At 46.7% G+C, this 16,061-nt stretch overlaps 1 protein-coding gene across 2 annotated transcripts; it reads left to right on the top strand.

Moving 5' to 3' along the window:
* Positions 1-5,676: 5,676 nt before the first annotated feature.
* PPP1R3B (protein phosphatase 1 regulatory subunit 3B) lies at positions 5,677-14,387 on the top strand. 2 transcript variants are annotated; one of them, XM_056116955.1, is made up of 2 exons: positions 5,677-5,832; positions 11,918-14,387. In XM_056116955.1, exon 2 carries the CDS (start codon positions 11,944-11,946, stop codon positions 12,799-12,801), a length of 858 nt encoding a protein of 285 aa, XP_055972930.1. In that variant the 5' UTR covers positions 5,677-5,832; positions 11,918-11,943; the 3' UTR covers positions 12,802-14,387. The 2 variants fall into 2 exon arrangements, with proteins under 2 accessions (XP_055972930.1, XP_055972932.1); XM_056116957.1 differs by lacking the exon at positions 5,677-5,832 and adding an exon at positions 6,528-6,613.
* The last annotated feature ends 1,674 nt before the right edge of the window (positions 14,388-16,061 follow it).

Raw genomic sequence — 16,061 nt, 5'->3', positions numbered from 1 at the left:
ATAAATGAGCAAAGAATATAAATGTATATTGGGTTCTGACTAATTTCTTTAAAACCTGTGGCAAAGTAATATACCCTCTCTGTCAGCCTCTCCTCCTCTTTTCTAACCAGGCCCCACTCAAAACCAGTTAAGTCAATAATGTGAGTTATGAAGTCCCCTTCATAACACAAACTGCCTGTGTATTCTGAAATTCAAAGCAAAAGATGGGGTGTACACAGCTATTTCCACCCCAGCTGTGAGTATATGATTCATTAGTGAAAATTCTTGTATGACTTTATGTAAGATGAGGTATAATTTTCCCAAAGTCCACAGACCAAAGCTTTCTTAAGACTGTTTAATTCTTAATTTTCCCCAGTAACAGAATGCAAAATCAACACTGATCTTTCGAAAAGCAAGCTGGCCATGGCTAAAGAAGGTCTATATTCTGTTGTGGGAAACAGAACTAGAGAAAAATAGTTGGAGATGTGGACGAAGATGAAAAAATATGAAGATATTTACCAAAGTATATTCACAATAAAGAAAACTAAGGGTTTCACAATGTGAAAATAGATAAAGGAATAGATAAAGTAGATAAAGAAATAGATAAAATAGATCAAAAATAGATAAATAGATAAAATAGATCAAAGTAATAGGACAATGGGTAGGGTACTTGCTTTGCGTGCTGCCAACTTGGGTTGGACATATGGTCCTCCACATATGGTACCTCAACCACCTCTAGGAGTGATCCCCTAGCACAGAATCAGGAGTAATCCCTGAGTACCACCAAGTGTGATCAATAATAATAGCACTGTAGCACTGTCCTCCTGTTGTTCATCAACCAGTAACGTCTCACAATAGTGAGACTTGTTACTGTTTTTGGCATATCAAATACACCACACGGAGCTTGCCAGACTCTGCCATGCGGGAGGAATACTTTCAGTAGCTTGCTGGGCTCTCTGAGAGGGACGGAGGAATAGAACCCCAGATCAGCCACATACAAGGCCCTACCCCTGTGCTATCACTCCAGCCCAACAACAATAACAACAACAACAACAACAACAACAATAATAATAATAATAATAATAATAATAATAATATCAAAGGGGCCGGACTGATACTGCAGTGGAGAGGGCATTTGTCTGGCATGCAGCCAACCTGAGTTCAATCCCCTGCATCCCATATGGTCCCCTGAGCATCGTCAGGAGTTATTCCTGAGTTTAGAGCCAGGAGCAACCCCTGAGCATCACCAGGGTGACCCAAAAAGTCAAAAAATATAAATTAAAAAAAGGACATCAGAGGACCAGAGATATAATAGGGGGTAAGGCACAGGTGTTATATGCCCCTGAACTAGACACCACGTGATTCCTAGGTGCCCTGAACACCACTTTGAAGACTGCCTAAAATTTTAGAAAAATTATAATAATTTAATAACTCAAGAATGAGAAGCAGTTATAAAGAAAATGTTAATCTATTTAAGTTTAGGATCAGGAATATAGCTCCATCAGAGGCAGAGCATTTGCCTTGTATATGTGAAGCCTCACTTAAAGGACAGTATTGCAAATATAGTAATAAAGTAGAAAAAAGGGATTTATGGGTCCCGAGATGGTTCAACAGACTGCAGCTCATGCATCTCACTGGAGAATCCCAGTCTCAACTCCTCACTACCTCTTGACCCTAAAGTACTGCCAAGGGAGTAATCCCCGAGCAATGATTCCCTAAGTAGCCACAAAGCACTGCTGGGTGTGACTCAGAAACAAACTAAAATGCTCATCAAAATTAAATAGATTAAAATGATGTTAAAGTTAAGGAGGAGAGGAAGGGAGGGGAGGAGAAAGAGGAGGGAGGAGTAGAACAGGAGAGGAGGAAGAGGTAGGAGAGGAGGGGAGGATTTAAAAAAAGGGGAGGAAAAGGAGGAGAGAAGAGGAGGGTAGAGAGGAGGAAGAGAGGAGAAGGAAAAAAACGGTCACTAAGGGTGATAGATGGAGCTGATTTTATTTTCACCCACTTTTCTGAATGTTCTGCAATGATTGTATTTATTTGATGATCAAGAAATGGATTGTACAAATTGAAGATGTGATATCAGATTCATGCCAAACACTACACAAAAACATGCACCCATTGGAGGGAACCTCTCTGCTCTCATAGCTTTTAAGAGAAGTGATTCCTGGGGCTGGAGCGATAGTGGGTATAGGGCGTTTGCCTTGCACGTGGCAGATCCAGGTTCGATTTCCAGCATCCCATATGATCCCCTGACCACCGCCAGGAGTGATTCCTGAGTGCAGAGCCAGGAGTAACATCTGAGCATCGCTGGATATGAACCCCCACCCCCCACCCCTTACCCCCCCAAAAAGAGAGAGAAAAGTGATTCCATCCACCTCACCCAGGAACTAAAAAATCCTTCAGGGTTTTAAATCTTTGACAGTATGAACAACTCGAAGTTCTCTACGTGCTAGGGACACCTTCTGCCTTAACACTTTCCGGCCAGTCCCATAGCAAGTCACATTCGACAAAATCTTAAAGAGGGGCTGGGGCCCCAGGTAACATAATGCTCCCAGAACATATCTGTGGCTAACAGGTGCAAAAAACCTCCACTCATCTAAATATAAATGGCCCCCAGCACTTTGGAAAAATCTTTCCCTCTTTCTATTTTAATCAGACGAAAGAATGTTCTCTGTCTTGACTCTCTCAGATACTGGTTATTTTTATTTACAGTCACTTGACAATAATTACTAAGAAAGGGAAGTTGTGTGACCCTTCTCCTACATCCTAGATAGAGATGAGATCTAGGTTTTTGAAAAGTTTTTAAATTGAGGAGATAAGACAGACATTTTTTAAAAACTATCAGGATGAGCAAACAGCTGTAATGTTAACAAATGCATAAAGAAACACTGTCTAATATTTAAAGCCAGAAATAGGACTCAATTTTTAATCCATGGAGTGGAAATTATTTTGGGAACACAGAAAACTCTTCAACTTTGCCAGTTTTACCATCCTGTTGCCTTTTATTTGCATGCTCTAAGCCCTGCTTCAGGGTCTAACTCAATATCACTTTCATTGCCACACCTATACAATCTTCCTCTGAACTCCTCAAACACAAACCTTTACTTCCCATTTATCCCACATCCCTATCTAGAAGCCTAAGGGACTAAGATTGTAATCCACCCACCTGTGTATATGTCTTGCTTACAAAACAGGGTGTAAATTTCCACTTTCAGTTTCTTTGTTACTTTGTTTCTTTGTTACTACACAAGGAGAGGACAAGGCAAGATCACAGGGTTAATCTGCCTCTCACTTCTGGACCTCAGGACTGCTCTCATTTCTACTGGAACAGTCCCGTCCATGCTGGTATCCCAGTTCTATTCTGATCCAAAAGGACACTGTACTCTTTTTCAAATGCATAGACACCACACTCCTACCTACCCCAAGACTGTGGTAGGCCGCAACTAAGTTTAGTCACACTCTCCAGTCGAAAATAGTCCTCTAAACCACAGGAGAAATTATTACCCCGGGTTTCCTCGATCTAGGTGAGAAAGACACTTGCCAGCCGCAGTGCTATCAAGTTGTACTTAGTTGTCCCAACTCCTTCCCGGTTTGGTTCAAATCACCCTTTGCTTGCACACAATCTGTGAAACCTGTTGGCTCTTATTGGTGCCCATTCCTCCAGCATGCTCACTTGCATTGGAGAAAACCTAGCCAGCACTTGGCTTAATAAATCTCCAGCCTACTCAGCAGCTAATAAAAGGAAGCTTAGACTTGGCAAAGGTAATATTGCATAAAGACTATTTGCCAAACACCTACCAAAAGCTGATTTCACAGGTGGTCCTTTATCTGATCTGCTCAGTGAAAAAGGAAGGCGGCTAATTTGGGTTGACACTCAGAGAGACGGTATCTGGGGAGGCCCTGCAGAGTGCTAGAACCCTGTATTGGGTTAGTCAGCATTTCAGTCTTATAGTCCCATCAAAATCAGAAACTGCTCTTATATTTCTTAAGGCAGAAATTCTCAAATGCCATGTTCACCATAATGATTTTTGTTATAAAACTAAGTATTTCCAAGGTAAGGAACAGGCCTCTTACTCTGAGGTTATGTCTGTCCTATAATTCGTTATTACAACTGTTAATTAGTACCTTCACTGTCACTGTCACTGTCCTCCCGTTGTTCATCGATTTGCTCGAGCGGGCCCAGTAACGTCTCCATTGGAGACTTTGTTGTTACTGTGTCTGGCATATCGAATACGTCAAGGGGAGCTTGCCAGGCTCTGCCGTGTGGGCGAGATACTCTCGGTAGCTTGCAGGGCTCTCCGAGAGGGGCGGAGGAATCGAACTCGGGTCGGCCATGTTGGCTGCGTGCAAGGCAAACGCCCTACCGCTGTGCTATCGCTGCAGCCCTAATTAGTACCTTAAATAATAATTCATCGATTTCCATTTCATCATCCTGTTATTCGTCGATTGCCTCGAGCAGGCCCCAGTAACGTCTCTTTCATCCTAGCCCTGAGATTATATTCAAGGCTCTTTAGGAGAAAGAGACCCATCATTATAATAATAATAATAATAATAATAATAATAAAAGCATAACAGAAGATGGCAGGGTTGTGCTAATGTCTTTACTTGGCACTTTAGAAAGATAACAACCCCTTATCCATTTCCAAAATTCATTAAAACCAGGAAATTTAGGGCCTGGAGGAATACTACGGGGGTAGGATGCTTACCTTGCATCCATCCTGGCACCACATATGATCTCCTAAGCATTGGCCTGAGTGATTCCTGAACACAAAGCCAGGACTAAGTTCTGAACACCACCAGGAGTGGTCCCCAAACCCAAATCAAAGACAAATAGAAAAGAAAAACTAGGAAATCTAGCACAGGACTGAACACCAGGTATTATATGCACATACATTTCAATCCATCTCCTGTAAGGGAAGGTGTTTCTTTTCTCTGCTAAGCCTAATATGCTTTGTTTGTTTTTGTGGGAGGGGGTTGGACACACTCTGCAGTGCTCAGAGCCTGGGTGTTGAGTTAATCAAGGATGCTGGAGGGCAAAACCGGGGTTTCATGTATGCAAAGCAAGTGTTGAGCCTGGCCCTAAACTCTTTATATTTCGACCTCAAGGTCTATCAAGAGATCAGGGATGTCCTGGAGCTTACCAATAGCTGATTTCACAGGTGGTCCTATATCGGGTCTGCTCAATGAGAAAGGAAGGCGGCTAATTTTGGTGCGGGGAAGGGAGGAAGGGTCCTCTGTGAATCCTATAGTGAAGGCTATAGTGTAAGACCGGGGGGCGCGGGGGTGGGGGGGCGGCTAGACCGTGCCAGCTCAAGGACGTGCCTTGGGAAAACTTGCGGTACTTGGACTTTCCCTGGGAGTGGGCACACTCTGCAGGCCGTCTAGGTCCCGCCCTCCCGCAAGTACTGTCTGCTCTTCTGCGGGAGAGCGCTCTGCCCCCTGGCGCCTCAGCCCTGGCCTGGGGCTGGGGATGAACCCGGGGCGAGCCGCGCCCGCGCTATCGCTGGGCCGTGAGCCCATCAGGAGGCGGGGCGCCGCCGCGGCTGCCCTCGCGCGCGCCCATTGGTGGACGGCCGGCGTCCCGGGCGCGCCCATTGGCTGCAAGGGTCGCTCACGTGGGGGCGGGGGGCTCGGGGATGGCATCCCCATAGGTGTCCCGAAAGTTAAAGGGAGCAGCGCGGCGGCCGCGAGCCAGAGTCCCCCGAGACGGGCCACCACCCGGACACTACGCGGAAGCGGATGCCCGAGGAGGGCGCGGACCTGAGCCGAGGTGACCGCTGCTGTCCTGCAGCCTCCGCTCCTGTGCAGCCCAGGGCTGGAACTTCTGCACCTCGGGGCTATGAGCTGTGCCAGGTACGTCCCTCCGGAGCCGGGGAGAGCGACCCAAGGAGCGCGCACTGGGACCCTCGCTGCGCTCCCAGGGCCAACTTGCAGCTGCACTCGGAGAGGGTAAAACTCTGGGTCTCGAGTAAGCTGTTGCTTTCGAGGGTTGGGGGCAGGCCAGGGACAGCGGGCGGGCCGGAGCCTGGGGGTGTGTGTGGGAGGGAGTTAAACTTATGTTGGCACCCGAGTGAGGGGGACCCGGCCGCTAGAAGTGGCCGGGGGTAGGGTGCTGTGACTGGAGCTGGGGACTGCAGCTTCCCCTGTCCTGGACACGACTGTTCCCCGACGCGGCAAACTCCCTCCGGGGACCGCATCCTTCTGGAGGGATGTCTCCGGAACTGCGCGGTGGGGCCTGGAGCCCCAGGCAAAGTTTCCCTGGAAAGCACAAGGACACACACTTAGAAGGCTTGGACGGCTGCGAGCGTGAGGACTTAGGGTTGCCTTGGGACCTTACTTCCAAACTGGGGCTGACCCCGGCCAGCCAAGAGCGGCTGCTGCCCAGGGCGCTGGTGCGAGTGCGTCCCCGCCCGCCACCCGCCTCCGGAGATAAGTCAGGTTCCTCCTCCTACTGCCGGCCTCAAGCCCGGGAGCCCAGCCTTAGCCCTGCCCCCTGCCCCGACGCTCACGTAGGCTGGCGGTGGCGGCCCCTGCCACCTCCCTCCAGGCTCATCGATGCCTCTGTCGGGACGGGGCTTCGCTGGTCCAAAAGGTGGGTGCCAGAAAAGGCGAAGGAGACCCTCGGAGGAACTGGGTGAGGCGTGCAGCCCTGGCGTGCAGAAGTGAGGGGTCAGGGTTAGAGCCCGATGGGAATGGCCCAGAAGCTCTGGACTGTGAGCCGCTCCCCGTTGCCCGCTTCTGGTCCACTTTTTTTTTTTTTTTCAGAGAAGGGAATATACAAAGAGCAAGTTGCAAAAGTGGGGCCTGAGTATTTCAGGAGGACATTCTAGAAGCTTTGGGGCCTGACAGCATATAGTTTTCTGTAGGAGGCTGGGGACAATTGAGGAAACTTCTGAGAACTTGGGTTGCTGAAGTGTTGCTGGAGCCTGTGGTTTGTGTGTCTGGAAATCAAAGCTCTAGGGCTTGGACCGTGGAGAAGAAACCCTTCTTTTGGTAGGAGCCAGAACTCAAATGAAGACAGCAGAGGGCTTTCCACAAAGGAAGACGACCAAGGTGGGATGGGGGGAAATTAATGGAAGGAGCCATCAAGTATTATTAGCACCTTCACTGCAGTCCTGACTTGCCACAAGTGACGCAGGCTGTGGAGGAATTCCTGGACTCGGGTTCTGTGCTTCACCATGTATGTTTTTAGATTGTGGGGCTGCGTTTTTGGAATGACCCTTTTTCTATAACCTACAGCTCTGTTCACAGAGATTTATCTGGAAGGTGTTCTGAATGGAGGTATCTGCATGGGTGACTTAAGGGTGTCAGTAGGGACCCTGTGATCTGAATTCAAAGGGAAAGAAGTCAATTTGGGGGGGGGGGGGAAGGGGGCACTGCACCTGGCAGTGCTCAGGGCTTACTCCTGGCTCCTTGCACAGGGATCATTCCTGGCAGGACTTAGCATACCATATTCAGTGCAAGGCAAACTATACAATACTATATTAATCTAAACCTATACTAACTCCTTGATCCAAAGATGTCAATTTTATCCCTGCTCATTTCACCAATCCTTTAGAAATGCTGAAGGGGTAGATGTCCATGGTTTTTAGAATTATGATCTGGGGGCGCAGAACAAGAGTTCAGCAGGGTAGGACATTTGCCTTGCGCACAATCGACCTGGGTAGATCTCGTAGTGCCATATGGTCTCTTGAGTACTGCCAAGAGTTAATTCCTTAGTGCAAAGTCAGGAATAACCCCTGAGGGTGTGGTCCCAAAACCAAAAAAAAAAGAAAAAGAAAAAAAACAAGAGATGAAGAAAGAAAGAAAGAAAGAAAGAAAGAAAGGAAGAGAAAGTTTGATCTAGTTGTGTATGCTTTTCTGAAATGGGTAAGCTTCAGTACTCTTGATAGGCTTTGGGTAAAACTGGTTTTCCTCTCATTTCATTTCAGTGTATAAGAGAGGAGAATTTGCACTCATACAAACTCATGCGTGTGTATGTGTGTGCGTGCACACACACACTCCCTATAAAAGGCACAGTTCAGAAAGCTATGCCTTTAAACTCAACTGCCTTGAAACTGGAAAGGGCATGGAGCTATTTTCTGTACAAGACTGGTTTTTACCAGAAAGATCACTGTGATATCTAATGTCACCAAGCTGACTTGAGAAAATGTGTTACTTGTCATTGGAATGGGGAAGCAGGTATAGACTGTCCACACTCCCAGAAATCATAGTCTTCTCTTGATCCAGAACACAGTGATCTGTCCTTGGACATGTCTCTTGCTGGGCAAAACTGATCTCTTAGGTATCTATTTGGAGACCAGAGTTTTGAGAATCATACTGGTCTGAGGAACAGCAATTCCTATTCACAATCCTGTTCTGTAGTGACTTAGTATACTGGTCCTACACCATGCTCTTCCATTTCAAATGTGTCTCTGCACCTTCTGAATTATTTGCCCCCGATCCTGGGCCACTGTGGCCATTTTCCTTGGGCTGGGAAAGAGGTGACTATGGTCACACCACTGCAGAATTTGTGAGGAGAGGAAGTCTCTCATCCAGACTGGCAAATCCTGTGTTGGAAATGGTTGTATTTATGTCATCTGAGACTAAAACACCTATGTATCCAGGTACTTTCCTTTCAGGGACTTGAGAAACTATCATCCAATCCATCTTCATCAGTAAGAGTACTTCCATGAAGATCGTTGATATTCCAGCCCTTTGGGGGAGTTACTATAAGCAAAGGATCCGGAAGGCCCAAACCAAGCTAGTAATTTAGGGCACCATCTTTAGACAATTCTTCTGCTCAGAAAGGCTGGCATTAGTCTACCTGTGAGGACTGGGCAAAGCCCTAGCCCGGATAAGAGGCCAACAATCGGTGTCTTCCAATTGTATTGACATGGACATAGTGAAAGGGTTCTGGTCTGGCTTTGTGCAAGAGGAGCAATCAGTGGATCACATGGTGGTTAACCTTTTTGCCTTTCATGGAAAAATATTGCAAAACCAATTAGGCTCTAGAATGTGCCAGTCAAATTGTTTCATTAGCTTTGGATTTGGCTAGAACTTCCCCTCCCTACCACCTAATTTGCTTGCTCTGACACCTTGGTGAAAAAAGGATCTTTGGGGTGGGAGGTGGGGGAGGGGTTGTGGGAGGACCATATCTGGCTGTACTCAGGACTTACTCCTCCTGGCTCTGTGCTAAGGGATTATTCCTGGCAGTGCTGGGGGAATCACTGAATTGCTGGGGGGATCGAACCTAGGCCTCTTACATGTAAAGCATGTGCTCCAGCCCATGGGGCTCTCCAGTTTCAAAGCCTAGTCTTTAAAACCTGCAGGATTAAACCTTGAGAATGACTGTTGTAAGCTGCAAGCTTGAAGATTCTTTGTTTCTATACACTCTTGAGTTCCTAATAAGCTGTTTGAAAGTAGTGCAGGAAAGCACGTATGAGAATGGTCTGTGGGATCCTTGGAACGTGTGTATAAAGATAACCCACGTTTGACCTTGTCCTGACTCAAGCAGAGAGGAAGCAGCCATGGCCAAGGAGGACCTGCCTCCCAGAGCTTCTCTCTGCCAGAGTGGGAGGGGCTGACTGCCCTTTCTATTTTGCTTGCTAAAGCAAAAATGACCCAAACAAAAGTAACTACTCATGTTAAAGTTAGAGCTGAGGGTACAACTCTAATATATCTGAGTTTTGCAATGGACCGGGGGGAAACTAAAATTAAACTTGTAAGTTTAAGGACTGTGTATTTTATGTCGGTTTTATTTTTGTTGGGATGGGTGAGGCATGTACCCAGTTGTGCTCAAGAGTTACTTCTTCTGGGTCTATACTTTGGGATCACCCCTGGCTGTGCTCGGGACTGTGGGGTGCTGTGGTTTTGGAACAAGGCAAAGGTTGCATTCCAGACACTTGAATTGTCTCTCCTCAGACCCCAATTGCTTGTTTCAATTAAACCCCTTAGCCAATTTTCTGGAGTTCTTTGACACTATCTTCCCCAACTGACCTCCTTTGACACTATCTTGCCCAATTGGATCAGAACTTTCCTTTGCAGAACAAGTGCGAGGGTGCAGGAATGTGTAATAGCAGGTTTACCTCAAAGTTTGCGCTCATTCGAACTTGTAGAGAAGAAAGGTAAGGTAATACACTTGAAAATAAAGGTTTAAGATAATTGTATTTGGATGTAAATTATTGTTTTGTTTTTCTCTGAACCCATACCTTTCTCTATTAGTCACCACTAAGTATCCTTTGGTGTGTGTGCATATACACACACCATTTTGGTCTTTATATATAATTGTATCTTCTTCATGGTTTGCATTAATAATAAATTAAATTTGTTCTGTGCTATTTGATTTTTCCCCCAAAATGATATAAAATTTTATCACCATCTCATAGTTTAATGGGCTGGAGCACACACTTTATATCTGGGAGTTTAGTCCTCAACACTGTGTGGTCCCCCCAAACACCACTAGGAACGACCTTTGAGACAGAGCTGGGAGTGGCCCCTAAATTAGCACTGGGTATGCACCAAAACCAAAAAGTCTGACATGGGTGTGGTACATATAATTTGATCCAATACCTATGGATGGTCACTTAGAGCCTTTTCTCTGCCTTTCCCTTGTGATGTTGAACCTTTTGATACTTTAACTTCCTTGTAATTTTTGCTTCCTTCAGATTAATTGGAGGGTGGGAGATTAATTAGAACCAAAAATAAAAACCTTTAGAAAGATTGTCAAATTTAGACTACTACTCATATTTATATTATCTTTGTGCTATTGTTGTTTTTTGGGTCACACCCTGTGGTACTCAGAGCTGACTCCTGGCTCTGCACTTAGGGGTCACTCCTAGTGGGGCTCAGGAGACCATCTGGGGTGCCTGGGAACAAGCCTAGGCCTGACAGCATAGAAAGCAAGCACCTTATCCACTCTCTTTGGCCACTATGTGCATTTATTTTTCCACACCAGAAGAGCTCAGGGCTTACTCGGGGCTCTATGCTCAGGAATTACTCTTGGCAGGGGTCCAGGGACCATATGGGATGCCGGGGCTCAAACCCAGGTCTGTTGCATGCTAGGCAACTGCTCTCCCCACTGTACTATCAGGCCCTGATTTTTAATTTTTTTAAGGCAGTTTTAACCCAAGTGTGTTTCTTAGAACATGTGTGCTATTAGATACGCTCAAAAAAAATGTTTCCTACTTAGAAAAGTTTGGGGAAATTGGCCAGTGGTGAATTCTTTATAGGGAAACCATCCTTAACAAATTCTGATGTGGATGAGAAGAGGGCAGAGAGACTTAACAGGGGTAGAGCACTTTTTCTTGTATGCAACCAACCTGAGTTCGATGCCCAGCATTCTATTGTGGTCCCCCAAGACCTACCAGGAGTGATCCCTGAGGTCAGAACCAGGAATCAGACCTGAGTATGGCCAAGTTTTCCCCCCACCCTCCCAAAAATACCCCTAAAAATGAATAATTAATTTTCAAAAGGAAATTCTGATAGGGACTGGAGCAGATACAGTGCTTGCCTTGCACATAGCCAACCCAAAGATCCCGTGATCCCATATGGGCCCCTGAGCCCTGACAAGAGTGATCCCTGAGCAGAGTCAGGGAAGCCTTGAGCACAGTCAGATGTAATCCCCCAAACCCAAACAAACAAATTTTGATAGATGGGACCAAAGAGAACAGGGGATGAGGCATTTGCTTGCACACAGCTAACCCTGGTTCCATCACTCATGTGCCTCCCCCATCCACCCCTCCCTCTACACACGCACACACACACACACACACACACACACACACACACACACAAATTCACATGGTCTTGTCAGAAGCCAGTGTCAGGATCACCATGCTTAGGTGAGCACAACTTAGGCCTGTGGGCAGTGATGGATGGCAGGTGTCCCGGAGGTAATGATGAGTTTAAACCTCTATCTGATCTCATTGCAATTTCTTTCTTCCCTTTCTTTTGTCAGGGGTCTAGCCTTTTCCTCTAACCCCAATGATGGCCGTGGACATCGAGTGTAGACTCAGTTGCATGGCTCCTTCCTTGAGTAGAGAGAGGTTTGCTTTCAAGATCTCGCCCAAGCCCAGCAAACCTCTGAGGCCTTGCATCCAGCTGGGTGGCAAGAACGAAGCTAGTGGCATGGTGGCCCCGGCCATCCGGGAGAAAAAGGTGAAAAAGCGAGTGTCCTTCGCTGACAACCAAGGACTGGCCCTGACAATGGTCAAAGTGTTCTCGGAGTTCGATGACCCACTCGATATCCCGTTTCACATCACCGAGCTCCTAGACAACCTGGTGAGTCTGACGACAGCAGAGAGCGAGCGCTTTGTGTTGGATTTTTCCCAGCCTTCTGCTGATTACTTAGACTTCCGACACCGGCTTCAGACCAACTGCGTCTGCCTGGAGAACTGCGTGCTGAAGGACAAAGCCATCGCGGGCACTGTGAAGGTGCAGAACCTGGCTTTTGAGAAGCTGGTGAAAATCAGGATGACCTTCGACACTTGGAAGAGCTTCACAGACTTTCCCTGCTGCTACGTGAAGGACACGTACGCTGGTTCAGACCGGGACACATTCTCCTTCGACATCAGCTTACCTGACAAAATTCAGTCTTATGAAAGAATGGAGTTTGCCGTGTGCTACGAGTGCAGCGGGCAGACGTACTGGGACAGCAACAAAGGCAGGAACTACAGGATCATCCGGGCTGAGTTAAAATCTGCTCAGCGAACTGCCCAGCCCCCGAATGGAGCCGACTTTGAGATCTCCTTGGACCAGCTGGGCAGCCCTCGGTGCTCCTATGGCCTCTTTCCCGAGTGGCCTAGTTATTTAGGCTACGAAAAACTGGGGCCCTACTATTAGTGATGACTCAGACACAGCACAAGAGGTGGTACAGGCCCTGTAGCAGCAGCCATGGTGGGAGGGAGAAGAAGCCGAGAGCCTCGCTGAACTGTCATTGGGCTCCATTTGGGTAGAGGAAGGGTCCTTCCCCCCCTTTTTTTTCTTAAACCAGCCAGTCCAGCTGCAGGGAGAGCTCCTAAGTTAGGTTCTCAGTGTGAATGCAATGAGCTGGGTTTCTTGGCCCACATGGCAGCCCAGAGGGTGCAGGGTAAATTGGTGCCTGAGGGGCATATGCAGGGAATCCCAGGCCACAGGCACTAGCTGGTGAGGCTGGAGGATGGGGCGGAATAAGTGGGAGTGTGGTCATGGAGGGCTGCCTGGAAGAGCTGTTCCTCTTCCCCATTGGCCAAAAATAGAGTCACTCCATCCCACGCCCCTGCCACCACCCGCTGGCCTCTGGCCTCCAAGTGTCCTCCCCATTAGGCCCTTTATCCACACAGCTGTCCCATGTGCTCACATAGGTCACTCTATCTTCTGTGTATTTTTGCATTCTATTTCCTTCCACCAATCATCTGATCCTCTGGGGAGATGGAAGATCATAAAGGCAAATGAGCCTAGAATGAAGACAAGCACTTCCTCGTCCCGACCTCCCCACACAAGCAGAGGGAGAAGCAAGCACAGGGCACGGGAAGGGATGGGTACTGCCCAGCTCCTGGTTGCTGGACAGTGAGCAAACGGACACTTTCTGCTTTTCCTCTGGGCTTCTGCAGCGCTTTCTAAGTACTCTCAGCCTGAGTCACTGGCCAACTCAATGATGAGATTTGTTTTAACCTGCTTGGCTGGTTTGTCTGTGCCTCTCGTGTCTTCACAAAAAAATAAAAAAAAAGAAAGAAAGAAAGGAAAAGCTTGGATCCCCATCCCTGGATCCCTGGAGAGCTGTCTTTTAGGCTAGGTGCAGGACAACTGGATTTGCAGGTCTAGTCTGTCCTCAGAACTTGCAAGAAAAGTTTTTGTGGGTTTTGATGAACCCCTTTACCCGCCCCCCAGTGACGGGTTTTCTTATTTATGCTGTGTGAGGATGGAAAGGGTAAGGGAGTAATACATGTCTAAGTTGGTTCGGATTGCTGAAGTCTTGGATTGTTCGTTACTACATTGGACTCAAGAATTAAAAGCCAATTACTTGCTCTACTTGAGACTGCTGGGACTTTTGTCACATCCATCTCCCTTGGATTTTTCTTAGGTGAGAATGGTTTATATTTGGGAGTGGTGAATATTTTTATGTGTGTATTTTCCGAACAGGGAATTTGGGTCTTTGAGGTTTCTGGGTTTTGAGTTTGGTAAAATAACTGACTTGCTTTCCTTTGGCCCGATGGCCCTAAGGTCAGGACGCCTGACTGTGGGGGACAGAGGGTGGGGCATGGTTCCTGGATTCTGCATACAGAGCCTACTTTGGTTTGCATTTCCAGTCTGGTTCCAGCCCTCCCAACTTTGAGACCTTCTTAAATCTGTTGGGGAGCACTTGGAAAGCCTCATTCCTATAGTTTTGTGGGGGGGGGGTGGTTCCCCCCCCTTTTAAAAAAATTTTTAAAACATTTTTGTCTTTTGAATGCTCTTATGTGGTATTTGATGTCATTCTTGTTCCTGAAACTGGTGTTCCTAGTCTGTAATCTAGCACTTTCTCTATATGTGCCTCTTCCCAAAGATTAGCACTCTGCTACAATGAGAGTGTGATGTATGTCACAATCACAATTTTATTTTATGCTGAAACTGAGAACTGAGCTTTATCTAAGCATATCTGATATCAGATAAACAGATGAACAGCCAGGACTTTCAGTGACATAAAACAGAACTATTAGTTGTGTACCTTCAAATCAAATGGAAGCAGGAGTGATTTTACACAGGTAGCAAATATATCTGAAGATGCCCCCTCTGGCTCCCAATTGAGGAAAAGTATGAGCGTCCTCTGCCTTGTTCACACCACCAAATGAAAGGTAATGAGATCATTCTGTGTTTTTGTTTTTGATTGTGAGGGCATGGGTGGTCATACCTGGTAGTGTTCAGGGCAATTCCTGGCTCTTTGCTCAGGGATCACTCCTGACAGTGTTAGTAAGACCATATGTGAGGCTAAGGATTTAACCTGGGTAGTTCGCATGCAAGACAAGTGCCTTCCCTGCTGTTATTCTCCTCTCATTCTATGTTGCTGAGATGCCCAGAATGACTTTAGACTAAAATCTAAGGTCAATTTGGTTTTCAGGAAGAGTGATCCTAAAACATTCCCATGTCGAAATTTGAAATATGGTAATTGACAGTGTGTCTTTTAAGATCGCCACAGATCCCTGAAGCTCCCCCTTCTCTTTTTTAATCCCTGCTCACCCCAGCTTTTTTTCTGAAAACACTGACTGCTATATTCCCCCAACCCTTGCACTTGGGATTTGACCAGCAAGTCTTCACAACACTGGCACCAAGCTCTGTCTTCCGCCTCCCTGTCCATAATGTCCCGTGTTCCAGTGTTCCCAAGGAGCGACACTGGGAGGGCCAGCGTTGTGTGCTCTTTCCCCAGCTGGAACTCTCCCCCAGGTCTGGAAATCATCAGGTGTTCTCGGGAACTTTCCCCAGTGGGTCTCTCCTAAGGCCAAGGTCACCTCATTCAGAGTGAACGCCACATCACAGAGAAGCCGTGTCATACTTGGTGTCATACTTGGTGCCATCAGACACTTTTGGTTATGGAAATAAATGGTCTGTCCCATGGGGCACACCTCCTGGCCCTGCTGTGACTTGTGTGGGGAGTGGTCTCTGCTCCATTTGTGATTCCTATTTTTTTTTAATTGAATCACCATGAATTACAAAGTTACAGTTATTCATGATTGAGTTAGGGGGACAATGTTGCAACACCAATCCCTTCACCAGTGTCCACTTCCCTCCCCAGTTTCCCTCCTGCCCCGCAGCTTGCCTCTATGGCAGGCATTTTTTTCTATTTCTTGTCCATGTCCTCCAGAGAGCATTTGCTAATGAGACACAGTAAATACTCTGGAGTGTGTAAGATCTGTAGCTTTCAGTGTTTCTTGGAAGAAAGGGAACATGTGAGTGGGTTTCTCTTATTTCTCTTTAGATGTTCTTGTTATTGGGGAACTGGTGAAAAATCAGAGACTCTAGCATTTTCCAGAAATGCCAAAAAAAATTTAGAGTCGAAAATGAATTTGTTTTTGTCTTTAAAATTTCATTTTGATGGCAGCCAAAACTTACTCCTTCAACACCTTTTTATTTTTGAAAATGTACATTTT

Source organism: Sorex fumeus, unplaced genomic scaffold, assembly GCF_029834395.1.
Source record: "Sorex fumeus unplaced genomic scaffold, SorFum_2.1 ptg000033l, whole genome shotgun sequence".
Classification (NCBI taxonomy): domain Eukaryota; kingdom Metazoa; phylum Chordata; class Mammalia; order Eulipotyphla; family Soricidae; genus Sorex; species Sorex fumeus.
The sequence above is the reverse complement of the archived record's forward strand: the minus strand, read 5'-3'. Positions and strand labels throughout refer to the sequence as shown.